Source organism: Danio rerio, chromosome 4, assembly GCF_052040795.2.
Source record: "Danio rerio strain M-AB ecotype USA chromosome 4, GRCz13ab, whole genome shotgun sequence".
In the NCBI taxonomy this organism is placed as follows: Eukaryota; Metazoa; Chordata; class Actinopteri; order Cypriniformes; family Danionidae; genus Danio; species Danio rerio.
This window is the reverse complement of record NC_141024.2, coordinates 77,495,001-77,522,641: the sequence shown is the minus strand read 5'-3', so window position 1 is coordinate 77,522,641 and position 27,641 is coordinate 77,495,001. Positions and strand designations below refer to the sequence as shown.

The window sequence follows — 27,641 nt, the reverse complement described above, 5'->3', positions numbered from 1 at the left end:
AAAAGAAGTCTGAGAAATGCTGTAGTTGGTGTAGGTGGAGCAGGTTAATCACGTTAAAAGTTATGCATTGTGTAGATATGAAAGTGAACTCTTGTCGTTGAATTATTCTGTATAAACTGCCTATACAATAAATTTACTAGTGATGTAATTATTTTCTAATTATAAATATTTAGATGCATCACAGTATGTGATCGCTTTACTGTGTTAAAAGGAAAAGGTTTTGTCAGAGTATCTTATATATGCTTCTGTGAATGTCTATGCATATTTGTGTGCACAAACACAAGTAATAAATAGAGAGAAAAACATCTTTAATACATACCAGGTGAATAAGAGGATTTCGGGAAAGCTGAGCTGCTTACACATGTTCTGTTCAACTAAAAAACAAAGGAAAGAAAACAAAATTGGCACAGAAACAAGTTACATTTTGATAGTTACAATTTATAAACATAAAGTGTTTACAGTCTTCCAGAAGCCAGTAATGAGCTGCATGTGCTTTAAGAGAAATAAAGGACTCTAAACTCACATAAAGAACAAGTTCAGTAATAAATAAATGACTAAAACTCTGCTAATAGTTAGCTCATGTCAATATATTGACTGAACTTAACACAAATAAAACCTCAATGTGAAGTTTATAAATTGTTCCTTTCAACCAATGATAATATATCACAGTATAACAGTATACATCTTCTATAACTATTATATAAGTGAATGTAGTTGTGTGTATTGAGACATCGGTATGGATTGAGTTTTTAATGCTCATTTGCATCTTTACACAAAGACTTCAGCCAAGCAACTCTGAGAAACTTCTACAAAAACAACACACAACTCTTGCATTACCTTTTAACCAGGCCTGGGGAAAAAAATTAAAATGTGTTTCAAATCAAAATACCTCAACATAGGTGTATCAACATTAACTACAAAATGCAGCAGCCACAATAAAAAAAAAGCTTCAATTAATAGTACTATAAAACAACAGCAACAAAACAAATGAAGATGGCTAAAGTCAACTTATTTTCCGAATACAACATTATTTCTCTGTAAAAACTGGTTTGTAAAGCAACTGAACCTCTCATCCTCCACAGTAATGTGTCTCCCAGACCCAGACGTCGGCTCTGCATCAGTTAACCACCAGAGGCCGACAAAACACTTCATAAGCACTTTATCTCTCGTTCCCATAAAAAGAATCCGGCAACAAATTTGGTTTAGAATAAGTCTTCGCATGCATAATAAATTAAACAAACGCGACATACATGTTTATTGCGTCGGTCGGTCCAGCTTTAAATAGCCTTTATTAATGCATTAAAACTGACCCAAATGCATACAATATATGATTTCAATTCATTATAATATAATTTTATTTTTAATAATGAAAACTTTTTTCCCTCAGTGTAAACTGCTGTTTGCTTTTTTTATTGTGGCTTTTTCTAAAACATTTTTTCCCAGTGCAAGTTAAAATCAAGTTCTGTATTTCAGCTGTTTAAGGTCTCCCTTTGCATTGAACTTTGAACTTTTTACATTCAGAGATGTTGTTTATGTTCACACAGCTACATTACACATCAACTAAAGTTTAAAATATGATATTGCAGTGGACCACCCATTTAACTATAAAATGCAGCAGCCTAAATAAAAAAGCTTCCATCAAAAGTCAACTTATTTTCCCAATACATCTTTATTTCTCTTTAAAGCTATGGTTCGTATAGCTGCTAAACTTCCCATCCTCCGCAGTAATGTGTTTTGAGTCTTCACTGTTGCCCACTGCTCATTTGCATCTTTATTCCAGCATTAATGGGTGCCAATTGAGTATTAACCAATCACATGCCAGATCAAGTAGGTCAGCAGGGTTGTATCTATATATTCTGCGTTCTTAACAGAAACTTCATTGGCTTATTTAGCTATAAGAGAACAACTTTGGAGGAAAAACTACGATTGTTGATTCCTACATTGAGATTATTACCAACAACAACATACAAAAAAAAAAAAAAAAAAAACGACTGAGGCCATTTCTCATCCCACTTCTTCATTGAAGACTGGAAAGGTGAGTTGCACATTCTGAATTTACACTCAAATAATATCTGAATGCTAACATTATAAAATGTAAAATCTAAACATGTGCATGCATTGTTCAACAGTGTATTAAGTTTTTCAGTCATTTTTAAAAGCATTTTTACAACTATTCAGTTATGTGTTTGTTTGTTTGGTTATAAATATTGATTTTATCCTGACAAATGGACTGTAGCCCAAATAAGTTTCAACCTATTACGTATATAAATTTATATAAAAATTTGATGTGTCCCCATTCATTACAAATACAAAACAAAAAGCAGATAAATTATAAAGTGGAAAATGAGGGAGAAATGTATCGATAAGTCATGACTCATAAATAAGAGTGAGTAGGGGGAAAAAGCTAAACAAAAAAGACTTTTATTGTGGCATGGTGGTGTGACGTCATAAGGCTGTGCCGCTCCCACACTGTGATTCAACTGGAGAAAGGTTTGTTTTAAAGCTTGTACACAGATGTAAACCAACTGATTAAAATTTCAGTGTGTTCACTTAATGTTAGATGTACCTGCTGTTGACAATATTATTTTAAACCTTTATACAAAGAACTACTATTTTACTCACTGTAAGGTCTATTGTTTGAATAAGATAGGATAAACTTTATTTGTCCCGAGAGGAAATTCTTGTCTTGTGCAAATAAGTGCTACAACGTTGCTGTAAGCAGACAATAAGATAAATCAAACAAACTAAACAATTAAGAACATACCTAAAAAAAGATTGAATAAAGCAACAGTAAAGTGTGTGATAAGTGTTTTAGTGAAGGTTTAATTTATTAAATAGCATGATGTCACTCTATTCCAAGTATACATCAATAAAATTTCTAGAGTTCTAGTTTACATCGGCTGATTTGTGGCTTTTGTTGCTTGCTCAGACTTACATAATTTCTGTTTGTTAATGACTCATATAAAGAAACTGTTGAAGCAAGTGTTGAAATTATCTTGTTTTTGTTCAGTGTTTTATTTATTTTAAACAGGACATTTTTTTATTGTTTTGTTCATTTTAAACAGGATAAAGTGTCCAAACGCAGAGAAAAACTCCTGCTGAAGCGACTGATCTCCACACTGTTATAAAGATGGCGTTTATTAAAGAGGAGAGTGAAGATGTGAAGATTGAAGAAACATTCACAGTCAAACAGGAAGATCTGCAGGAACAAACAGGTTGGTTTTCATTCTCAAACACCAACTCAGTCATTTGATCGTCATTCAGATATATTTTAATAATAAGAATACTAAATTAAATCCATCTTGCAGCCCTGAGTGTGCTGCCTAGTTCTCCTAAATGCACATAAGCACTCATTGAAAGACAGAAATGAGTTTCTTTCGTCACTTGTTCTCGTGTCTTATGTCATTATTTTATGTATTATTAGTCTCCCATTTTCTCTTCCTTCTTAAGGTTATTGCTTTTTCTTGTTCTACTACTGTTTGTAAAGCTTCCTTGAACACTGGCACTATATAAAATAAACAAAAACCATAAATTAAAAGCGTTTAACTGAGCTGACGATATTTGACCTTCAGTATTCTCACAGTGTTGCAGTGATAGTGTTAGCTTAGTACTTTCCACTTGCATATGTCCCATTGATCCCATTTCCCCTTTTTTAATTAACCTCATGGGATTAAACTTGTTTCTAGTTGTTACTAGTTCTCACAGATAGTATCTGAATTAGAATTACATCATTATCATAATAACTAATTACCAGGGCTATTGTGTTTAAACAGGGTTTCCATGGAGTCTTAAAATGTCTTAAATTCCAAAATCAAATTTTTAGGCCTTAAAAGTCTTAAATTTACTAAAATTGTGTTGTAGGTCTTAAATCTTGTTTAAACAAGTGTTCATTTTCCTTTGTTCATATTGTGTTAACCAGTCTTGCCAAAACCTATACAATCACCAACAATCCATCTCAATAAAACTTTAAACTTTTTTTATTCAAAAAGGTCATTTTAACTCTATTTATTATAATGGATTAAGTATTTTCCTTACAATATCATTTGTTTAAACGTGCTCCATGTATTTACTGCTGAGGACATCGACCTGGACAGATTGTTGTGCATAGATTTAATTTGTTATAGTTTTTAAAACATTTGTAAAAAAAAAAAAAAAAAAAATTTATTTTAAAGAAAGTTTATTTTGGAAAAAACGTGTGTGAATACAAGTATAGCTTGCTTTTTTACACATATAAAATCTTTTACTAAGAAATATCCAAAATAATGATATAATATTTTTTTTCATTATAATATTTTTTTTATAGGACAAATACAAAATCTGGGCCATTTGAAAAATTCTTTAGTCTTTTATGAGTCTAAAATTTCATTCATAATGGTCATAAAAGTCTTAAATTTAACTTGGTGAAACCTGCAGAAACCCTGGTTTAAGGTATGTCAGAAAACATGGATGCCCCAATTTTAAACACGCTGAATGAAATTGACACTAAAATAATTAATCATTATAAAACATTGTACTGTATTCTGAACTATATGATGTTGTGGGACGACGTGAGACAAAACAAACAAATAATAGTGGAACAATAACGTTTAGCAATACCAGTGGTGGATTTAGGCATGGGTAATGTGGGCGATCGCCCAGGGTGGGATTTTCCTGGGGGCGGCAAAAAAAAATGTCCCCTAGTGAAAGCATTTAGATACAATTACTTTATGCAAATGTATTCATTTAGAGTGGCAATCTCAAAATAAAGACATTAGGGGCCATTTACATTTGGCATTTTTTGCACGTGCAAGTTTTTTATTCTCAATGTGCAACTGAAACATCGCTTGTGAAAGCAAACTGATGCATGCGTACGGAAAACCAGGAACTCACACATGCTCCTGTGTGAATCCCGATTGTTTGCATGCACGCCGAAAAAATAAGCGTCGCTCATGCGCCATGAAACCGAATTAACAGCCTTTTGTGCAGAAGTGTCAGCACACAGCGAGTTTTGCATAGTTTATGTTAAGTGTATGTAATTTAACGATGGTGTTACTTTCACTAAGCATGGCTATAAAGCAGAAAGGAGGGATAAAGAGTCAGGGAGGTAAGACAGGTCTAAAGGTCTAAGACAAAAGATAATTTGGTAACACTTTACAATAACTACACACTACAAACCATTTATTATGCATTAGCAAATACTGAATTCATTATTTGTTTAGCATTATCTGTTTAGCATTAACTCTAAATTAATAAGCGTTATTAAACAGTTTATAACTGCAGCTACATATGCTGTATTCCAGACTTACAACGACATTTATAATTTGCTTAACAATTATACTTTCATACTTTGTTAAGGATTAATTTCCTATTACTAAATTAAGTATGGGGAGTTAAGCGCAATGTTTATGATAAGTGGGGGCGGAGCGGGCCAGAATCACGGTGGCAGCAGGTCAGATGACTGTCAGACCAAGGGGAAATGTCCCTATGTCTCGCTATGGCCAGTTCGCCCTTGAGTTTTGCTGTTTTCTATTGTTTATTATTCCTGGTCATTTCTCCAATAATTGTAAGTTCTAAAACAATAGCATATAAGATCAGGTCACTGCTATGATATGATTGACAATTTATGTATGTCACTGTTTGTCATTGTGCTCTGTTTATTCTGAGAGCTGAGGCTGAGTGTTTGTAGAGCTTTTAACGCTTGAAATGATTAACTCCGCGTCATTCTAACACTGAAGAAACAGAATCCTGTGTTATCTGTAATCTCCTTTCACACTGCTCATGCTATACCTGATGTTCATTAACAGACGTTTCACAATCACAAACCCCGGGTTAACATTGTAATTTGTATATTTATGTTGTCAATGTCCCTGACTGGACAAACAGCAGGTCACCTTTTTAGATGGCATTTCTGCATCTTGTCGGGTTAACAATATCTGCAAATTAGAAGAAATACTAGCCTTTTAGAAAGAAGCTACTATTATACCAATACCTAAACCAGGAAAAGATCATTTAACTAATTATCTTCCAACAGCACTTACCAGTTGCCTTTGCAAAACAATGGAACAAATGATTAATGATTAATGATCGATTGGTGTGGATTTAAAAAAAAACAAGATTAATTAATATCAGTGTGGGTTTAGAAGAGGGAAAAGTACTCTTCGCCATCTTATACGATTAGAATCTTTTGTACGAGATGGTTTTATTAAAAAGGACACATGCAAGCAGTTTTTTTTTTTTTTTTTTAATCCGGAAAAGGCCTTTGACACTACCAGGAGGTATGGTATTTTAAAAGATTTTCATGAGATGGGTGTTTGAGGAAATTTGCCTAATTTTATTGCAAATTTTTTTTATTCAATAGAGTTTTTCGTGTGCGTATGAAAACTATATTATCTGAATATGTGAGCATATATAGCATATATGAGAATCAGGAGTGCCCCAAGAAAGTATACTATCAGTAACACTATTTAGTATTAAAATTAATAATATTGTAAATGTTAATGGGAATAATATATTTCGTAGTTTATATGTAGATGATTTATGTATTTGTTATAAAGGAAAAATATGTATACAATCAAGAGACAAATTTAAATATGTATAAATAAAATATATGACTGGTCAGTTTTAAATGTTTTTAATTTTTCTAAGTCAAAAACTGTATGCATGCATTTTTGTTTTTTAAGATCTATGCATTTAGATCAGGAGCTTTTTTAGATAGAGAAACTATACAAGTTGTGAAAAAGGTAAAGTTCCTAGGAATGAGTTTTGACAATAAGCAGTGTTTTATTCCTCATATTAAAGTATTATGAAATGGATGTTTTAAAACAATCAATGTATGAACTTAATCTTAGAAAGGTAAAATAAATAAATAAATTAAGACCTCTGTAATGAAATCCAAGACTTTGTATAAATGTGTACACGTTAATGGACCAAACACAATATGATCTGATTTATTTTACATTTAAACAATTTATTTTTACATTTTATCAATTTGCATCAAAATGTGTAGCCAATGTTTCCTGTGTCTTCTCACTTTTCAGCTTTTGATGAGAGTTTTTAAGACTTAATGAAAACTGTTTTATTTATATTTATTTTAGACTTAATTGAAGAGAATGAGGGGAGTAAAGAGGAGGAACATCATGTCAAAATTGAGGAAAAAACCTATTTACAGACTGATGGTATTTTGAAAAGGAGAGACAAGAACCGTTTCATCTGCACTCAGTGTGGAAAGAGTTTTGGAAGAAAAGACAATCTTAAGATTCACATGAAAATACACACTGGAGAGAAACCGTTCACATGCACTCAGTGTGGGAAAAGTTTCAGCCAATCATCAAACCTTAATGACCACATGATGATCCACACTGGAGAGAAACCATTCACATGCACTCAGTGTGGGAAGAGTTTCAGGAAGTCATCATCCCTTACTCTACACATGATGATCCACACTGGAGAAAAACCATTCACATGCACTCAGTGTGGGAAGAGTTACAGCCAATCATCACACCTTAATCAACACATGATGATCCACACTGGAGAGAAACCATTCACATGCACTCAGTGTGGGAAAAGTTTTAACCGCTCATCAGGCCTTTATCAACATATGAGGATTCACACTGGAGAGAAACCATTCACATGCACTCAGTGTGGAAAAAGTTTTAACCGCTCATCAAACCTTTATAAACACACGAGGAACCACACTGGAGAGAAACCATTCTCATGTGTTCAGTGTGGGAAGAGTTTTAACTTCTCATCAACCCTTTATCAACACATGACAATCCACACTGGAGAGAAACCATTCACATGCACTCAGTGTGGGAAGAGTTTTACCTGCTCATCACGCCTTCATCAACACATGAGGATCCACACTGGAGAGAAACCATTCACATGCACTCAGTGTGGGAAGTGTTTTAACTTTTCATCAAACCTTAATCGACACATGAGGATCCACAGTGGAGAGAAACCATTCACATGCACTCAGTGTGGGAAGAGTTTCAGCCAATCATCACACCTTAATCAACACATCATGAGCCACACTGGAGAGAAACCATTCATGTCTAATCATCTTGTTTAATCCCGCCCCTTTTCGCAGTGGCGTACAACAGAATTTCGCATACTCAATAGTGATGGGAAGTTCGGATCATTTTATTTACTGATCGAGATGAACAAATCTTTTTTCGAGTCATTTCGTTAATTTGGTTCAATTTGCCAAAATATTATTAAAATGTTACGAATTGCTTCCAAACACATCTACAACTAGCCCAGAAGGTTGATTACACGACAAATGAGTCATAAATAAATTATAAGAAGAAGAAAATAACAATTCAATGTTTACCTGCTCTTTTGTCTATAGGCATTGTTGTCTGTTTGCTCAGCTCACCTCTTCATGTCTTCAAATGTCAGTGGTGCGTTCAGGTTACAATGACAGTCACATATAATCTTAACCAATGTACACAGTCTGAGCCGATAGGAGCCATGATAATTAGTTCACCTTTCGAGTCTTCTGGTTGTTGAGTCGTTCGTTCATCATGTGACAGAATAACTCAAACCAGAGGACTCGAGAGTTGAATAAATCAATTCTTTTTTTTTTTTTTTGGCTCTAAACGCATATGATTGGCCCGTGATGAACGTATGATTCAAACCCGAGGACTCAAGAGGTGAACAGATCAATTCTTTTTCTGGCTCTAAATGCATATGATTGGCATATAAATGCATATGGTAGGCTGTAGTCTTTCATGTGGTGAACGAACGACTCGATAGAGGACTCGAAAAATGAACTAATCTTGTCTCGCACTACACATCGTGCACATGAGCGAATTAATGAATCTTTTAGTTCATCCGAGTCATTCATTCTTTTGTCACATAACATGAAAGAAAGCATAAGAGATGAGTTATTTAATAAATCAAATAGTCTTTGTGAATAGTTTTGTAACATATGATTCTGCCGGCATTAGACACTTAAACACTGTTTAATTGTTGATTATTGTTTTATTATTATTATTATTATTATTATTTTACCAGAAAAGCTTTTATAACAAATCAGATTACTTTATAAATCACAACAATAAAATAAGCAAAAGAAAAACAAAATAGTGCACATCAAGCTAGGCTTTTTAATAAATAAAAACAAGTAAGCTTTAAATTAAATAACGTGTTTGTGCCATTAAAGCTTTATATCAAATATGACAACTCTTCCCAGTAGATGTTTTTATGAAACAGCAATTTAAGTGAAAGATATTATAAATAAAAAACAAAAGCCACAGGGCCTAATGAGCTTAACAACTTGGCTTGAGAATACAACAGTGCATTTTTAAAAAAAAAATTAAATTAAATAAGTTTTAAAACAACACTGTGTGGCTTTACTTGTTGGACTTGGCTTAAGGTTTGTTAGCATTTAAAAACACAAGCTCTGAACCTTTAATAGGCTGAGTCTGTTTCATCTTGTGTCATTAGTTGTTGTCGCAGGATAAAAGATGCTAAATGAGTAAATGTAAATGCAAACTTTATACAAATATTAGACCAATATATAAAGTCTGCATAGAAAAACATTATTAAACAAAAAATGGGGTATAAATGAACAAATTACAAATCACTTGTAATTGTAGAATTTATTAAATTTATAACCTAGCTTAGTGTTTGTTTTCTGATAGCAAGCCAGCAAATAGACAAATCATATATATATATATATATATATATATATATATATATATATATATACTAGATATAAACCACATATCCAGTAGAAAAAAAGTAACAATAACTTAGTGACCATAGGACAGAACTTTTTAAATTTTTTAGAAAATGCTTTTTAGGTACACATTGTTTGATGATTTTATAAAAAGTTTAAAATATAATCATATGATGCAACAAAAATTCAGTTTTACATAAATATTATTGACTGAGGTTCTCGTTGCAGTGTACAGTGGAACTACAGTTTAAGATCAGATATGCACATAATAATGTAAGGATGGCTATATCTCTCCATAATATTAAAATCTGCAAACTGTTATGGAACTCCACACGAGACAAGACCATGAGAATGGTCAGGCACTAAAACAATAAACTTTCCAATGTGAGAAGAAGATCAGCTAGAAAACCAGTTGTTCAGGTTGTCTTGATCATGCATCCTGACCCCCCTCTTTGCCCTGGACTTTACCTTCTCAACCAGAGCAGCTCACTCACATTCCACACAGAATGTTTAAGTTCTTAATATGGTGTATCTTGTGGCTTTATATTCATGTTTGGTGTCATTTTAAATGTCTCTGTGTGATTGGTAAAGTGGTCTTAATTTCACTGTAATATTTTACAATCTCCTTTATATCAGTTAATTTGGGTTTTGACTTTGAAAAGATCTTTGCCAGATGCTTCACTCCAGGCAAAATGGTCTTCGCATCAACTCATGACCAGGCAAGAGTCTTGGTGAAGCTTTTATTGTCTTGAATTTATAATGATTTGAGTATTTAGGCAAAGGGTGCAGAAGTGTCCGTGGGATCCTGTAAACAGGATACCCCATTGCAGGTTGTGAGTCTCTGAGCTCTGCATCAGGACTTGCATGCTGCAATGTATTTCTACATGGTCAGGTATTCCTCTTTAACTCTTAAATGTATCTTTGAGTAATTGATGTTGTACAATCTTGATTGGCTTATTTTGTTTAATTATGTGAACTGCAATGGAAAATCTTTTTTCTGACAATTAAATGTAAAATTCTTGTTTAACTCTAATATCTCCTGAAATTATTTAAATCGAGTAGATTGTTATGGCTGATGTTTCCGCAGCCTACAACCAGGATTAGTCATACAATCAGACTCAATGGATAAAGCATAGGCACAGCATTAGAGACTTGTTGATTTCTGACAATCACTGATAATATAATCTAGGGGTATGATATAATCTAGGGGTATGATATAATCTAGGGGCTAAATCAAACTTTCTTTAAGTATGAGCAAGCATGGGGCGGCCTATTATTACTTAAAGGAAATTAGCTTATCTGCTAAGAATCGGAACTGAAGAAGATGTGTCCGTGTGCAGATGAAACTGGCCAGCATACTGACTCTAAGCGACTTTGAGTAAACAATGAAACATTAATTGAATATAAGGATTTATTAGGTTAATCAATCTAAATTAGACCTAATCACAACCTATAAGGTAATCAGCTTGAATTAGATGAATCTAAATCTAAAATTATTATAAATTGGAGTCAAGTTAAAATTCAGAGCTAGAAACAAATTAAAATAAATTTTAACGAACAAAAATATTTCTTTTCACATGTGCTAAAAGGTTTACACGCATTTAACCTTCACCCATGCTGTTAGTTCCGTCATGGGACTAATAGATGGACCCTCACATGTGTGTGTATTTATATAGTTTATAACCATAATAGTTCTACAGTTTCTTCTATTTTACTTGTTGATTTCTATTTTATTTCTATTTTATTTCAATAGTGTATTTATTTTGTTAAAGAGCCCATATTATGGGTTTTTGAAAATGCCCTTCCATGTAGTGTGTAACACAGCTCTAAGTAAGTGAAATATGCAGCTAAGGCTTAAATCTGTTGTACAGTGTTTAAAACTGTTGATTCATCTATAAAAGAGTCGACTCATAGTGCTTCAAATGAGTCGTCTTGATAACGGGTCATTAGGTGTTTTGTGATGACGTATCTACGAAACACAAGTAGTTGCGTACGCAAACCTGGGAGATTTGAAACCTGCGACCTCGCCCACTAACACAAAAAAACAGCCACACACACACACACGCGCGCACGCGCGCCAGTCAAATGTGACGTCACACTGTGCAGATGGATATTATTGAGTCTCTACCCAAAGATCGGTTTAAGTGCTTCTGGAAACTACATGCTTTAGACTGGGTGTATATTACATGCTTAATAATCAATTTTTAGACTGTGTGTGTAGGCCTATTCTTATTTAAAATAAAATTATTTTATGATTATATTATGTAAAAAATAATATTCTTTATAATTACATCCAGTTCCCCTAAAACTTTGCTTAAATACCAAATACATTTATTAAATAAATAAAACCAAAAAGTAAATAACTGTTTAGTCTGACAAGTTTTCTGGACATAGCAAATTTCATCACAACACCAACTAACTTTTCTCAATCACACACACACACACACACACACACACACACACACACACACACACACACACACACACACACACACACACACACTTGTACACACTCTCACTAACACACTCACTCTTGTACATGCTCTCTCACACACACACCTACATTCTATCTCAATTCAATTCAGAATGACTTTTTTAGCATGACTGTAAATGATACAATGTTGCCAACACAAACACATAGACATCTCACAGACACATGTACATGCTCTCACTTACAAATATAAGCCCTCTCTCTCACACACACACACACACACACACACACACTTCTACATGCTCTCTCATAAACATGTACTGGCTCTCTCTCTTACACACACTACTACATGCTGTCTTTCACTCACACACACACACACACACACACACACACACACACACACACACACACACACACACACACACACACACACAAACACACATATGTGTTATACACACATATATAATGATACTTATGATACTTGAAGGTATTAATTGTTTTAAATAGTTTTTTAGCTAATAATGTTTGTGATGTCATACATGCTACAAAAGGCTTTTGAAGCTGACAAGACGTGGAGCAACCATGACCAGAGCGTTTCAGAGAGAAGGTGTCTCTCAAAATGCAGTGGCCCAGCTCGCTGCAATTGCAGAGCTGTACTTTGCTAACAGGGACCAATTTAACAGAATCAGTTTCACACCAGGAAAATTAACAGAGTTCGCTCAAAAGTGTAGAGAGCTCATTTTTGGAGACTTTTGCATTAAGGTTGTATCAATGAAAAGGAAGAGTTCACTTTTGTCTTTTTATCTGAATAAGTGATTAGAGTAGATTTGCTATCTCACTTATTGTTAGGCCCTTTTTATTGTATGTTTCTTTGTTCAATAATGCTCCTGTTTACTGTTGCTAAAATGTAGAAGCAAAAACCTACAGCACAATAAGCTTAGCTTATACAGTTGAAGTCAGAATTATTAGCCCCCTTTTGATTTTTTCCCCTTTTTAAATATTTCCCAAATGATGTTTAACAGAGCAAGGAAATTTTCACAGCATGTCTGATAATATTTTTTCTTCTGGAGAAAGTATTATTTGTTTTATTATGGCAAGAATAAAAGCAGGTTAAAAAATTTTTAAAGCCATTTTTGGGACAAAATTATTAGCCTCTTTAAGCTATTTTTTACGATAGTCTTCAGAACAAACCATCATTATACAATAACTTGCCTAATTACCCTAACCTGCCTAGTTCACCCTATTACAGTTTTTCTCGATTGCTTGGATGCAGTTGTCAACTGAAACTCCACCTTTTCAAAACAGTAGACACACAGGCCTAAACAGCAGCACTCATGGTCAAAATGACACATTTTGCTTGCAAAAGGCACATATCGTGTCAAAACATTTAAAATATGAAACAAAAGCTAGTTTTATCTTCAAACAACACAACTTGCAAACAGATATATGAGCTCTTTCAATTAATCATTACACAATGGACAACAAAATACAAAATATAGAAGTCAGTGCACCACCAGTGCTTGTCATTGTAGCCTATTGTCAATGCCATTTGTTGTCTTTCTATTTGGGCTGTCAAATTTGCCTTTTTGCAAAGAATTAGATCCAGAATAAGAAATGCTTTGATTACATTTATATTAAATTCATGACAATTTTCAAACTGTGGCTGAAAACTAAAATACTGTAAAAACAGACAAAAGTAATAAAATACTGTAAATATTAAACATATTTAAACCAATGTACAGTCAAATCTTTTGGGAGTATAGGACATAGCCACTATTGACCTCCTCCATCCATGCTGTCACAGAACAATACAGACCTTCCACCATTTATATAAGGTTTGCAGACTGATTGCTAATTGAAGACTTGAGTGTAGGAGTTTCAAATCGCTGCTTCAGTGAATTCAAACTGATCTTGGTAGTGTCTAATGGTTAGGAATAGATGGTTTCTGTTTGGTTACCATAGCTAAAACAATGGAGTTTGGACTGCTTGAATGACATCTGTGTTAACTGTTTTGAAAAATGGTAAGGAAAATGTGTCAACCCAATGAGAAAAGGTTTACACATTTGCAAGACCTGTCTTCTGCTCTGCTGGGATAGTGAAAATGAAAATGAAGTGGAACCTAGTTTCTCTAACCATGTCAAAGCAAACAAGAAAAACTGTAACTTAGTTAAGCCTTTAAATATCACTTTAAGCTGTATAGAAGTGTCTTGAAGAGTATCAAGTAAAATATTATTTACTGTCATTATGGCAAAGATAAAATAAATAAGTTATTAGAAATGGGTTTTTAAAACTATTATGCTTGGAAATGTGCTGAAACAATCTCCCCTCCATTAAACAGAAATTGGGGGAAAAAAATAAACAGGGGCGCTAATAATACAGGGGGGCTAATAATTCTGACTTCAACTGTAATGCCAAAGGAAAAAAAAATATTGACATCAGATGCAAATTTTTAAAATTCCGACTAAATTAATTAATTTTCTTTTCAGCTTAATCCCTTTATTAATCTGGGGTTGCCCCAATGGAATGAACCACCAGCTTATCCAGCAACATCCATGTTTTACACAGCAGATGCCCTTCCAGCTGCAATGCACCACTGGGAAACATCCAAGCACACACATATTTGAGCCTACTCAATTTACCTGTACCACATGTCTTTGGACTTGTGGAGGGAACCGGAGCACCCAGAGGACACCCACGCGAACACAGGGAGAACATGCAAACTCCACACAGAAATCCCACCTGACCTAGCTGAGGCTCGAACCAACGACCTTCTTACTGTGAGGTGAACATTCTACCCTCTGCACCACCACATTGCCCTGCCATTTGAATTGTTTTTCTAAAATTAGTTTTTTTTTCAGCCTACTGTTTGAAAGATAATGAAAAAAATATTTGCCACAAAAAAAGTTTAATTGCAGAAAAAAATATTCATTTTAGAAAAAAAAAATGTATATGGTGGCTGCATGGTGGTGCAGTGGGTAGCATGTTTGCCTCACAGCAAGGAGGTCACTAGTTTGAGCCTCGGCTGGGTCAGTTGGTGTTTCTGTGCTGATCATCTCTCGATGTTTGTGTGGGTTTCCTCTGGGTGCTCTGGTTTCCCTGACAAGTCCAAAAACATGTGGTACAGGGGAATTGGGTAGGCTAATTTGTATGTAGTGTATGAGTGTGTGAATGAGTGTATATGGTTGTTTTCCAGTGATGGGTTGCAGCTGGAAGGGCATCTGCTGCATAAAACATATGCTGAATATGTTGGTAGTTCATTCTACTTTGGCGACCCCTGATTAATAAAGGGACTAAGCTGAAAAAAATGAATGAATAAATGTTATATGGCAATTAAAGGTTTTGCATCTGAACTCTTCAAATGTAACAATTGTTTTTAGTTGTCCTGAAGTAAATGTTTTCCTCGGCTTAATTATCTGGGCTGTTTATTTTGTTTTTTGACAGCAATACATTAAAAGCAGTTGGACGAACTAATGACTCTGGTATTTATTTTTATGTTCTTGTATGTGTGGTGCTGTTGTGTGTCTTCAAATACTTGCATCAGTGTTGCTACTACCTGTCTGTTGACTATCTGCTGAACATTTACAGAATAGTAACCATGCTGTCTGTGATGTTGGCTCCTTACAGTCATTCACCAGCATTTCTTAATTTTTTACTTCATATTGATGGGCCTAGTGTGACAACAGATGAGCAGATAAATGTAACTTAAAGTAAACTAACTGTCTACTGAAAGTTGGGTTAAATGTAACGAATAGTTAGTTGAAGACTTTTGCAAATGCATGCATGAAATTTTTACCTAACCCTAACTTTATATTTGTTTAAAGTTCATTTTAAATTATGTTGTGTTGCTTCTTATAGGCATCTGAATGTTTACTAAAAGTCTAATGATAAACTGATTAACAACTACATGCAGACTGACAACAAAAAAATCTTGATGGTAAATTTTCTGAAAACTTGTTTAAGATTTGTTGCATATCTACTAATACACTGTAATACACTACAACCTAATTTGGTAGCATGTAACTTATCAAAAGTTTAATAAATGTTGCGGATTTGTTGCATATCTACTAATACTTTGTTGAACATCTGTTGAAGATTTGTTACATATCTACTGATAGATTGTTGACCATCTAGAACTTATTTTGGTAACACAACTTACTAAAAGTTTAATAAATGTTTACGTGTTGTAAAAATTGTAATGATTGCCTAAGAACATTTAAAAGACAATCTACAGATACTACCCAGATAAGAGTAAACAGATAAGAACTTGAAAAGTAACTTATGGTCAACAGACTATCTAAAGGGGGACCATCAAAATAAAGTGTTACCATTAAAAGAAGATTGTATCCTGGCACAAACATAGAAGATGGAACAAGGTTTGTAAAAAACAGATTTCCAGAAGAGACGGTCTCCCTACCATACAGTACCAAAATCGAGACGGCTGAAGGGCCACAGCACTTTAGAGTCATGCACACCAATCAGGTAAAAACCTGTCGACTACGCATGAGCTCAGACCATGTGATGAAGGAATGCCCAGAATTCAGGTGCTTCAAATGTGACGAAAGGGGACATTTTGCAAGGACCTGTACAGCTGTGTTGGGCCCGGATTGTAAATTGGCCCTAATACCTGCAGGGAGCTTGTCACGCTGAGTTGGCTTTGTCCACTTGATTGACAAACGCGTACACCTTGTTTTATCCTTGCACGCCTAAGTTCGCTGGGGAAAGCACTTGCGGGGTTTCTGTAGTGTAGTGGTCATCACGTTCGCCTAACACGTGAAAGGTCCTCGGTTTGAAACTGAGCAGAAACAGTGCTCGACTTTTGGCGAGAAAATAATAGCATCCACTGCTGCACCAGCAATGATCGGCAACAGGCAACAGGCAATCAAAAAGGGTTATCTGCTAGTTGTACTTCTGAAGGTTTCCATAGTGTAGTGGTTATCACGTTCGCCTTACATGCGAAAGGTCCCCAGTTCGAAACTGGGTGGAAACAACTTCTGGCTTTTACGACAATTGTCAAATCAGGCTTCTGTTGAGTATTGATGTTCACTGAAAACATTCTTTCTGCAGAGCGTTGTGAGGCTAGAAGTTTGAATTCAACTCAGTGTTTACCTCCCCTCGCGGTGTCGCAAACTTGCGTAGAATCTGATTTCTTTTAGCTTTGTGTTGTGCATGAGCAGGTGGCCAGTGCGTTTGCTGGCCCTCCACGATGCAGACCGTACAAGACAGCCCTATAAAAAAAAAGACTATAAATACTTGAAGCAGCACTAGCCTATTGGTTTTCGTAGTGTAGTGTTTATCCTGTTTGCATTACACACTAAAGGTCTCCTGTTCGAAACTGGGCGGAAGCATACAATTAGCGGACACCTTTGTCTAAAGCGACATACAATAGTGGAGGTATTCAACAAGACGAGGCAATGCATACGAAAAAGGGCTATTAATCCTAAGTAATTTGTTTGTGCTCAGAGAATTTAGTGCTGGAGTAGGAGTTTCGTTTTCTTTAGGGAGAGGGATATTCCCCTTGGGTTCGGGTGTGCTCTGAAGAGATGGGTGTTAGCTGTCGTTTGAAGGATACCAGTATATCCCTAATCCGAGTGGGAATGGGAAGGTGATTCCACCAGCGTAGAACATTGAATGAAAACATTGTGGAAAGTGACTTTCAGTCTCTCTGCGATGGCACCACAAGACAGTGCTCTCACCCTAACCGGAGGCTCCTGTGGTTATCACGATGGCTTTACAAGCGGAGGGTCTCCTGTTAGAAACTGGGCGGAAACATTCAGATTTGCTTTTACGCACATTCTCAATCGGCTCTCTGCTCCCTGGATGATCCACGATACTAGGGCGTGGATCTGTCAAATGTCATGATTTGACGTTGTACAAGGATTTGACGAAAAAATGCCTCTGCAAACCTTAAAAATCAACGCTATCCCAGAGCAATTCTTTTGATCCCCTTTCGGTGCACTTGCATTAAAGCCCGCGTGATGCGGCGCCTTGTCAGTGTTACTGTATCATTCGGACATGGGGGCAGAGAGTTAAAGACTTCAGCCTGAACGCACTGCAGCAGGATCAGTTTGTCAGAAGTGGAATTCGAACCCACGCCTCCAGGGGAGACTGCGACCTGAACGCAGCGCCTTAGACCGCTCGGCCATCCTGACATGCGAACTTGGCAGGAGCTGTCTCCTGGGAGCCACACCGCAGTACCGTGACATGGAAACTGGCGTTTCACAGCTTGCCCAGCTCCGGCTGTCCAGCTCATTGGCGCAGCAGGCAGCTAAGCTGTGCTCGCCTCCTGGGGCTGCGCCTAGTTTCAATAGCCAACACTTGACAGCTGTCATTGCTTACGGCCACACCACCCTGAGGGCGCTATAGAGCAAACAGGCCCTAAGTGAGATGGCAGCAGTAAGGAGAGAAAGGCTCTCCCCATTTTGTTTGTCTACCTTTTTGTTTATTGACCTTGAGTGTTTTTGTTTGTTTTGTTTTTGTCTTTAAAAACCACCTAACAGCAGCATTTTGCTGACTGAAGGGTGGGTATGTAGTGTGTTTTATTTTTAATCATGGACAGATTCCCCGGCAACGACATGGAAATGGAGGGACTTGCACGAAAGGATAAAGAAAATGGGCTGGATAATAGACGAAGAGATAAAGAAAATGGACTTGACAACAGACAAAGAGATAAATTAAATGAAGAGCCCGGCCAACGAAGAGGTGAAAAAGGTAAGGATAAGCAAGAGATACAAAGAAGAGTATGCACAAAGGAAGCAACAGTAACTGTAGAAGTAGAAAATGTTTAAGATGCAAGAAGATTTGATATAATCAAAGCAGTCACGGAGCTGATTGGAGCAGGAAGAATTCTGGCGTTGAGACCCAAACAAACAAGGGAGGATGAAGTAACAGTGGAGACTGAAGATGACACCGAAATTTTAATAGACGATGGATTGACAATTCAAGGAGTGAAATCTGAAGTACGGAGGTTACAAAACAGAGACTATGTTGTTTCGTTCAAGCATCTGCCGGTTTACCTAGCTGATGAAGAAATTTTAAGCAAGCTAGAGGGATGGGGAGTTTTCCCCATATCTAAAATTAAAAGAAGATTGTATCCTGGCACAAACATAGAAGATGGAACAAGTTTTGTAAAAAACAGATTTCCAGAAGAGATGGTCTCCTTACCATACAGCACCAAAATCGAGACGGCGGAAGGGCCACAGCACTTTAGAGTCATGCACACCAATCAGGTAAAAACCTGTCGACTATGCATGAGCTCAGAAAATGTGATGAAGGAATGCCCAGAATTCAGGTGCTTCAAATGTGACGAAAGGGGACATTTCGCTAGGACCTGTACAGCTGTGTTGGGCCCGGATTGTAAATTGGCCCTAATACCTGCAGGGAGCTTGTCACGCTGAGTTGGCTTTGTCCTCTTGATTGACAAACGCGTACACCTTTTTTTTATCCTTGCACGCCTAACTTCGCTGGCGAAAGCGCTTGTGGGGTTTCTGTAGTGTAGTGGTCATCACGTTCGCCTTACACGCGAAAGGTCCTCGGTTCGAAACCGAGCAGAAACAGTGCTCTTCTTTTGGCGAGAAAATAATAGCATCCACTGCTCCTCCAGCAATGATCGTCAACAGGCACCCAATCAAAATGGGTTATCTGCATGTTGTGCCTGAAGCTTTCCGTAGTGTAGTGGTTATCACGTTCGCCTCACACGCGAAAGGTCCCCAGTTCGAAATTGGGCGGAAACAACCTCTGGCTTTTATGACAATTGTCAAATCATGGTTCTGTTGAGTACTGACGTTCACTGAAAACGTTCTTTCTGCAGAGCGGTGTGAGGCTAGAAGTTTGAATTCATCTCAGTGTTTACCTCCCCTCGCGGTGTCGCAAACTTGCGTAGAATCTGATTTCTTTTAGCTTTGTGTTGTGCATGAGCAGGTGGCCAGTGCGTTTGCTGGCCCTCCACGGTGCAGACCGTACAAGACAGCCCTATAAAAAAAAGACTATAAATACTTGAAGCAGCACTAGCCTATTGGTTTTCGTAGTGTAGTGTTTATCCTGTTTGCATTACACACTAAAGGTCTCCCGTTCGAAACTGGGCGGAAGCATACAATTAGCGGACACCTTTGTCTAAAGCGACATACAATAGTGGAGGTATTCAACAAGACGAGGCAATGCATACGAAAAAGGGCTATTTATCCTAAGTAATTTGTTTATGCTCAGAGAATTTAGTGCTGGAGTAGGAGTTTCGTTTTCTTTAGGGAGAGGGATATTCCCCTTGGGTTCGGGTGTGCTCTGAAGAGATGGGTGTTAGCTGTCGTTTGAAGGATACCAGTATATCCCTAATCCGAGTGGGAATGGGAAGGTGATTCCACCAGCGTAGAACATTGAATGAAAACATTGTGGAAAGTGACTTTCAGTCTCTCTGCGATGGCACCACAAGACAGTGCTCTCACCCTAACCGGAGGCTCCTGTGGTTATCACGATGGCTTTACAAGCGGAGGGTCTCCTGTTAGAAACTGGGCGGAAACATTCAGATTTGCTTTTACGCACATTCTCAATCGGCTCTCTGCTCCCTGGATGATCCACGATACTAGGGCGTGGATCTGTCAAATGTCATGATTTGACGTTGTACAAGGATTTGACGAAAAAATGCCTCTGCAAACCTTAAAAAGCAACGCCATCCCAGAAGAATTCTTTTGATCCCCTTTCGGTGCACTTGCATTAAAGCCCGCGTGATGCGGCGCCTTGTCAGTGTTACTGTATCATTCGGACATGGGGGCAGAGAGCTAAAGACTTCAGCCTGAACGCACTGCAGCAGGTTCAGTTTGTCAGAAGTGGGATTCGAACCCACGCCTCCAGGGGAGACTGCGACCTAAACGCAGCACCTTAGACCGCTCGGCCATCCTGACATATGAACTTGGCAGGAGCTGTCTCCTGGGAGCCACACCGCAGTACCGTGACATGGAAACTGGCTTTTTACAGCTTGCCCAGCTCCGGCTGTCCAGCTCATTGGCGCAGCAGGCAGCTAAGCTGTGCTCGCCTCCTGGGGCTGCGCCTAGTTTCAATAGCCAACACTTGACAGCTGTCATTGCTTACGGCCACACCACCCTGAGGGCGCTATAGAGCAAACAGGCCCTAAGTGAGTTGGCAGCAGTAAGGAGAGAAAGGCTCTCCCCGTTTTGTTTGTCTACCTTTTTGTTTATTGACCTTGAGTGTTTTTGTTTGTTTTGTTTTTGTCTTTAAAAACCACCTAACAGCAGCATTTTGCTGACTGAAGGGTGGTTATGTAGTGTGTTTTATTTTTAATCATGGACAGATTCCCCGGCAACGACATGGAAATGGAGGGACTTGCACGAAAGGATAAAGAAAATGGGCTGGATAATAGACGAAGAGATAAAGAAAATGGACTTGACAACAGACAAAGAGATAAATTAAATGAAGAGCCCGGCCAACGAAGAGGTGAAAAAGGTAAGGATAAGCAAGAGATACAAAGAAGAGTATGCACAAAGGAAGCAACAGTAACTGTAGAAGTAGAAAATGTAAAAGATGCAAGAAGATTTAATATAATCAAAGCAGTCACGGAGCTGATTGGAGCAGGAAGAATTCTGGCGTTGAGACCCAAACAAACAAGGGAGGATGAAGTAACAGTGGAGACTGAAGATGACACCGAAATTTTAATAGACGATAGATTGACAATTCAAGGAGTGAAATCTGAAGTACCGAGGTTACAAAACAGAGACTATGTTGTTTCGTTCAAGCATCTGCCTGTTTACCTAGCTGATGAAGAAATTTTAAGCAAGCTAGAGGGATGGGGAGTTTTCCCCATATCTAAAATTAAAAGAAGATTGTATCCTGGCACAAACATAGAAGATGGAACAAGGTTTGTAAAAAACAGATTTCCAGAAGAGATGGTCTCCTTACCATACACCACCAAAATCGAGACGGCGGAAGGGCCACAGCACTTTAGAGTCATGCACACCAATCAGGTAAAAACCTGTCGACTATGCATGAGCTCAGAAAATGTGATGAAGGAATGCCCAGAATTCAGGTGCTTCAAATGTGACGAAAGGGGACATTTCGCAAGGACCTGTACAGCTGTGTTGGGCCCGGATTGTAAATTGGCCCTAATACCTACAGGGAGCTTGTCACGCTGAGTTGGCTTTGTCCTCTTGATTGACAAACGCGAACACCTTGTTTTATCCTTGCACGCCTAACTTCACTGGCGAAAGTGCTTGTGGGGTTTCTGTAGTGTAGTGGTCATCACGTTCGCCTTACACGCGAAAGGTCCTCGGTTCGAAACCGAGCAGAAACAGTGTTCTTCTTTTGGCGAGAAAATAATAGCATCCACTGCGCCCCCAGCAATGATCGTCAACAGGCACCCAATCAAAATGGGTTATCTGTATGTTCTGCCTAAAGGTTTCCGTAGTGTAGTGGTTATCACGTTCGCCTCACACGCGAAAGGTCCCCAGTTCGAAACTGGGCGGAAACAACCTCTGGCTTTTATGACAATTGTCAAATCATGGTTCTGTTGAGTACTGACGTTCACTGAAAACGTTCTTTCTGCAGAGCGGTGTGAGGCTAGAAGTTTGAATTCATCTCAGTGTTTACCTCCCCTCGCGGTGTCGCAACCTTGCGTAGAATCTGATTTCTTTTAGCTTTGTGTTGTGCATGAGCAGGTGGCCAGTGCGTTGCTGGCCCTCCACGGTGCAGACCGTACAAGACAGCCCTATAAAAAAAAAGACTATAAATACTTGAAGCAGCACTAGCCTATTGGTTTTCGTAGTGTAGTGTTTATCCTGTTTGCATTACACACTAAAGGTCTCCTGTTCGAAACTGGGCGGAAGCATACAATTAGCGGACACCTTTGTCTAAAGCGACATACAATAGTGGAGGTATTCAACAAGACGAGGCAATGCATACAAAAAAGGGCTATTTATCCTAAGTAATTTGTTTGTGCTCAGAGAATTTAGTGCTGGAGTAGGAGTTTCGTTTTGTTTAGGGAGAGGGATATTCCCCTTGGGTTCGGGTGTGCTCTGATGAGATGGGTGTTAGCTGTCGTTTGAAGGATACCAGTGTATCCCTAATCCGAGTGGGAATGGGAAGGTGATTCCACCAGCGTAGAACATTGAATGAAAACATTGTGGAAAGTGACTTTTAGTCTCTCTGCGATGGCACCACAAGACAGTGCTCTCACCCTAACCGGAGGCTCCTGTGGTTATCACGATGGCTTTACAAGCAGAGGGTCTCCTGTTAGAAACTGGGCGGAAACATTCAGATTTGCTTTTACGCACATTCTCAATCGGCTCTCTGCTCCCTGGATGATCCACGATACTAGGGCGTGGATCTGTCAAATATCATGACTTGACGTTGTACGAGGATTTGATGAAAAAATGCCTCTGCAAACGAACGCCATCCCAGAACAATTCTTTTGATCCCCTTTCGGTGCACTTGCATTAAAGCCCGCGTGATGCGGCGCCTTGTCAGACTTCAGCCTGAACGCACTAAATCAACTAAATAAAAAGAAAAGTCCAGGTATAGATGGAATAGGAAATGAATTTTATATTGTTTTTAAAGATATTTTAAAAGGAATACTTAAAGAAGTTTTTAAAGAAATTTTTAAATGTAAAGAGATGAACGAAAGAATGGGGATGGGAGTAATGAAGTTAATATATAAAAGAAAAGGAGCAAAAACTGAATTACAAAATTATAGACCAATAACAATGTTAAATACAGATTTAAAGATTTTAGCAAAAGTTTTAGCGAATAGATTAAAGGAAGTAATGCCTAAATTAATTAAATCAAACCAAGCATATGCAATAAAAGGGAGAGATATAGCAGATGTAACAATGAGCATTAAAAGCACAATAGATTATTTACAAGAAAAGAAGATGAATGGTTTTTTAATTAGTGTAGATTTTGAAAAGGCTTTTGACAAAGTAGAACATACTTATTTATTTGATGTACTCAAAACATTTGGATTTGGAGAGAATTTTATTAATTGGATAAAAATTTTATATAAAGGGGCTTTAACAAAAGTAAAATGGTTTTTTAACAGATTGTTTTAAAATTACAAGATCGATTAGACAAGGATGTCCCCTTTCAGCGCTATTATATTCCCTAATCGCAGAACCTTTAGGGTTAGCAATAAAACAAGAAACTAAAATTAAAGGAATAAAAATAGAAGAAGAGGAGGATGAAGGAAAAATATACCAGTATGCTGATGATACAACAATAATAGTGAAGGAGAAAAAGAGTGTAAAAGAAGCCATGAAAAAAGTACAGGAGTTTTGTAAGGGAACAGGAAGCAAAATAAATGAAAATAAAACAGAATATATGAGGTTTGGTAAAGCAGATATTTTAACAGATTGTTTCCAATTTAGAGAAGTAGAAGAACTGAAAATTTTAGGAATTTTAATTGGTAAAAATGAAAGAAAAGCAACAGAAAAGATGTGGGATGATCTAATAAGAGGAATAGAATCAAGATTAAATTTTTGGAGGATGAGAGAACTTTGCTTAAAGGGGAAAGCCTTAATATTAAATGTTTTAATGACATCAAAGCTATGGTATAAATTATATGTAACAGAAATGCCATGTTGGATAGAAGGGAGATTAAAAAAGTGTGTTCAAGATTTTTTATGGGAGGGGAAACCCCCAAGAATTGCGTACAATACAATAATAGAAGCAACAGAAGAAGGAGGGATAGAATTGATTGATATTAAACAAAAGAAGAATTGTCTTGGAGTCAAAATGGTTAAAAAGCTTTTACAAGAGGAGAACTCAACAGAATGGAAAAAGGTCATGAAATATTTTTTAAACAAAGTTGGCAATTTTAACTTAGGAGAAGACATTCTTTGGTTAAAAACAAAAAACTGGATGACGGAAAAGTTACCAGGGTTTTATCAAGAAATTTTAAGTGCATGGGGGAAATTTTTAGACGGTGTATTTTACCAAGTAAAGGGAAGAGAAAACTTGCTAAATCAACCTTTGTTTTTAAATAAATGTGTTTTAAAAGAAGGGAAGGAACTATTTTTTAAAAAATGGATGGATGTGGGGATTTTAAGAATAAGGGATGTTCTTTATGAATTCAAAAAGGGATTTTTACCTAAGCAATATATAGTAGACTTAATGGAAGAAGCTAAAGAGGAATACAGTGTAAAGGAAATAGAAAATAAACTTGAAACGGTCAAAGGTGCCATACCAAAAGAATGGATTAAAAGAATAGAAAATATGGAAGAAGGTGGGAATGAAAAAGTCATACATGTCTATTTAAAAGGAAAGCTTTGTAATTTTAAAGATTGTATACTGAAAGACTTTTATGTGTATTTTAGAGATAGTGTATTTCAAGAACCTATAGCAAATAACTTTTGGGTACAAAGATTGAATAGTGTGAAAAAGGAAAATATATGGAAAAACATGAGAGGGAAAATAATAGAAACAAGATTGGAATGTTTTGAATATTTTATAAGACACAAAGCAATTTTTACTGAGTGCATTTTAACAAAGATACAGAGAGAACAAAATGCAACATGTAAGGTATGTTTTCAAGAAGATGAAGGAATTTTACACCTGTTTTTATACTGTAAAGAATTAGAATGTTTTTACATGAAATGCCAAAAAATGCTAAAAGATTTATTGAAAGATTGGGATGAAGAACAATTGGAATGGAATACTCTGGTGATGTTCGGATGGAATATGGAAAACAAAAACAAAAAGTTTGTAAATCTTCTTATAATGATGATTAAAAAATGTGTGTGGGAAAGAAGAAATGTAGCAAAACAGGAAAAAGTTGCTTTAAATGTGTGGAATGTACTAAAACGAAAAATGGAAAGATACATAGAAAGACTGTACTGGTATTTTAAAGGAGAAGATATGTTACCAAGCTTTTATGATGTGTTTAATGATGAAGTGTATAATGTTTTAAATGGTTTAAAGTGGAAAATGCCCAAAGAGGATGTTTTTTTATGAAGTATGTTTATTTTAATGTATTTGTTTTGTGAAATTTCTTGAAGTATTTAAATGTTAATGTAATGTGATGATTTTTTGAATAAAAAAAAAAAAAAAAAAGAAATGCCCGATCTCATCTGAACTCGGAAGTAAAGCAGGGTCGGGCCTGGTTAGTACTTGGATGGGAGACCGCCTGGGAATACCAGGTGCTGTAAGCTTTTCGAAGTGCTTCATTTGGCAGCTGATTTAAATAGCCAACGCTTGACAGCCTCTTTCGCTTACGGCCATACCACCCTGGAAATACCCGATCTCATCTGAACTCGGAAGTAAAGCAGGGTCGGGCCTGGTTAGTACTTGGATGGGAGACCGCCTGGGAATTCCAGGTGCTGTAAGCTTTTCGAAGTGCTTCATTTGGCAGCTGATTTAAATAGCCAACGCTTGACAGCCTCTTTCGCTTACGGCCATACCACCCTGGAAATGCCCGATCTCATCTGAACTCGGAAGTAAAGCAGGGTCGGGCCTGGTTAGTACTTGGATGGGAGACCGCCTGGGAATACCAGGTGCTGTAAGCTTTTCGAAGTGCTTCATTTGGCAGCTGATTTAAATAGCCAACGCTTGACAGCCTCTTTCGCTTACGGCCATACCACCCTGGAAATGCCCAATCTCATCTGAACTCGGAAGTAAAGCAGGGTCGGGCCTGGTTAGTACTTGGATGGGAGACCGCCTGGGAATACCAGGTGCTGTAAGCTTTTCGAAGTGCTTCATTTGGCAGCTGATTTAAATAGCCAACGCTTGACAGCCTCTTTCGCTTACGGCCATACCACCCTGGAAATGCCCGATCTCATCTGAACTCGGAAGTAAAGCAGGGTCGTGCCTGGTTAGTACTTGGATGGGAGACCGCCTGGGAATACCAGGTGCTGTAAGCTTTTCGAAGTGCTTCATTTGGTAGCTGATTTAAATAGCCAACGCTTGACAGCCTCTTTCCCTTACGGCCATACCACCCTGGAAATGCCCGATCTCATCTGAACTCGGAAGTAAAGCAGGGTCGGGCCTGGTTAGTGCTTGGATGGGAGACCGCCTGGGAATACCAGGTGCTGTAAGCTTTTCGAAGTGCTTCATTTGGCAGCTGATTTAAATAGCCAACGCTTGACAGCCTCTTTCGCTTACGGCCATACCACCCTGGAAATGCCCGATCTCATCTGAACTCGGAAGTAAAGCAGGGTCGGGCCTGGTTAGTACTCGGATGGGAGACCGCCTGGGAATACCAGGTGCTGTAAGCTTTTCGAAGTGCTTCATTTGGCAGCTGATTTAAATAGCCAACGCTTGACAGCCTCTTTCGCTTACGGCCATACCACCCTGGAAATGCCCGATCTCATCTGAACTCGGAAGTAAAGCAGGGTCGGGCCTGGTTAGTGCTTGGATGGGAGACCGCCTGGGAATACCAGGTGCTGTAAGCTTTTCGAAGTGCTTCATTTGGCAGCTGATTTAAATAGCCAATGCTTGACAGCCTCTTTCGCTTACAGCCATACCACCCTGGAAATGCCCGATCTCATCTGAACTCGGAAGTAAAGCAGGGTCGGGCCTGGTTAGTACTTGGATGGGAGACCGCCTGGGAATACCAGG

At 37.5% G+C, this 27,641-nt stretch overlaps 2 protein-coding genes and 13 non-coding genes across 16 annotated transcripts in view; 13 read left to right on the top strand and 2 right to left on the bottom strand.

Moving 5' to 3' along the window:
- The window catches only part of znf1086 (zinc finger protein 1086), an 893,143-nt gene that overhangs the window by 670,816 nt on the left and 194,686 nt on the right, over positions 1–27,641 (bottom strand). The gene's annotated exons all lie outside the window — the stretch shown is intronic.
- LOC137490978 (gastrula zinc finger protein XlCGF57.1-like) lies at positions 1,879–10,688 on the top strand. Of its 2 annotated transcripts, none has more exons than XM_087249405.2 (3): positions 1,879–2,035; positions 3,066–3,215; positions 7,074–10,688. In XM_087249405.2, exons 2-3 carry the CDS (start codon positions 3,131–3,133, stop codon positions 8,045–8,047), a joined length of 1,059 nt encoding a protein of 352 aa, XP_087105531.2. In that variant the 5' UTR covers positions 1,879–2,035; positions 3,066–3,130; the 3' UTR covers positions 8,048–10,688.
- Positions 17,007–17,079, top strand: trnav-uac (transfer RNA valine (anticodon UAC)). Its single transcript has one exon. It is a non-coding gene; the product is annotated as a tRNA-Val (tRNA).
- Positions 19,573–19,645, top strand: trnav-uac (transfer RNA valine (anticodon UAC)). Its single transcript has one exon. It is a non-coding gene; the product is annotated as a tRNA-Val (tRNA).
- On the bottom strand, positions 20,901–20,983 carry trnal-uag (transfer RNA leucine (anticodon UAG)). The gene has a single exon. It is a non-coding gene; the product is annotated as a tRNA-Leu (tRNA).
- trnav-uac (transfer RNA valine (anticodon UAC)) lies at positions 22,314–22,386 on the top strand. Its single transcript has one exon. It is a non-coding gene; the product is annotated as a tRNA-Val (tRNA).
- Positions 22,491–22,563, top strand: trnav-cac (transfer RNA valine (anticodon CAC)). The gene has a single exon. It is a non-coding gene; the product is annotated as a tRNA-Val (tRNA).
- Positions 26,295–26,413, top strand: LOC137491984 (5S ribosomal RNA). The gene has a single exon (XR_015486125.2). It is a non-coding gene; the product is annotated as a 5S ribosomal RNA (ribosomal RNA).
- On the top strand, positions 26,472–26,590 carry LOC137491982 (5S ribosomal RNA). The gene has a single exon (XR_015488675.2). It is a non-coding gene; the product is annotated as a 5S ribosomal RNA (ribosomal RNA).
- LOC148682897 (5S ribosomal RNA) lies at positions 26,649–26,767 on the top strand. The gene has a single exon (XR_015944556.1). It is a non-coding gene; the product is annotated as a 5S ribosomal RNA (ribosomal RNA).
- On the top strand, positions 26,826–26,944 carry LOC148682896 (5S ribosomal RNA). The gene has a single exon (XR_015944552.1). It is a non-coding gene; the product is annotated as a 5S ribosomal RNA (ribosomal RNA).
- Positions 27,003–27,121, top strand: LOC137491979 (5S ribosomal RNA). Its single transcript, XR_015486121.2, has one exon. It is a non-coding gene; the product is annotated as a 5S ribosomal RNA (ribosomal RNA).
- LOC137491978 (5S ribosomal RNA) lies at positions 27,180–27,298 on the top strand. Its single transcript, XR_015489206.2, has one exon. It is a non-coding gene; the product is annotated as a 5S ribosomal RNA (ribosomal RNA).
- LOC148682895 (5S ribosomal RNA) lies at positions 27,357–27,475 on the top strand. The gene has a single exon (XR_015944515.1). It is a non-coding gene; the product is annotated as a 5S ribosomal RNA (ribosomal RNA).
- LOC148682894 (5S ribosomal RNA) overlaps positions 27,534–27,641 on the top strand; it is a 119-nt gene continuing 11 nt past the window's right edge. Inside the window, exon 1 of the ribosomal RNA XR_015944338.1 lies at positions 27,534–27,641. This exon is cut by the window's right edge and continues 11 nt beyond it. This is a non-coding gene — a ribosomal RNA (5S ribosomal RNA).

Bases quoted from the DNA above. Each gene is read 5' to 3' on its own strand.
- LOC137490978 (XM_087249405.2), top strand. From the start codon at position 3,131: ATGGCGTTTATTAAAGAGGAGAGTGAAGATGTGAAGATTGAAGAAACA. The intron at 3,216-7,073 runs GTTGGTTTTCAT...TATTTATTTTAG, and splicing joins AGATCTGCAGGAACAAACAG to ACTTAATTGAAGAGAATGAG.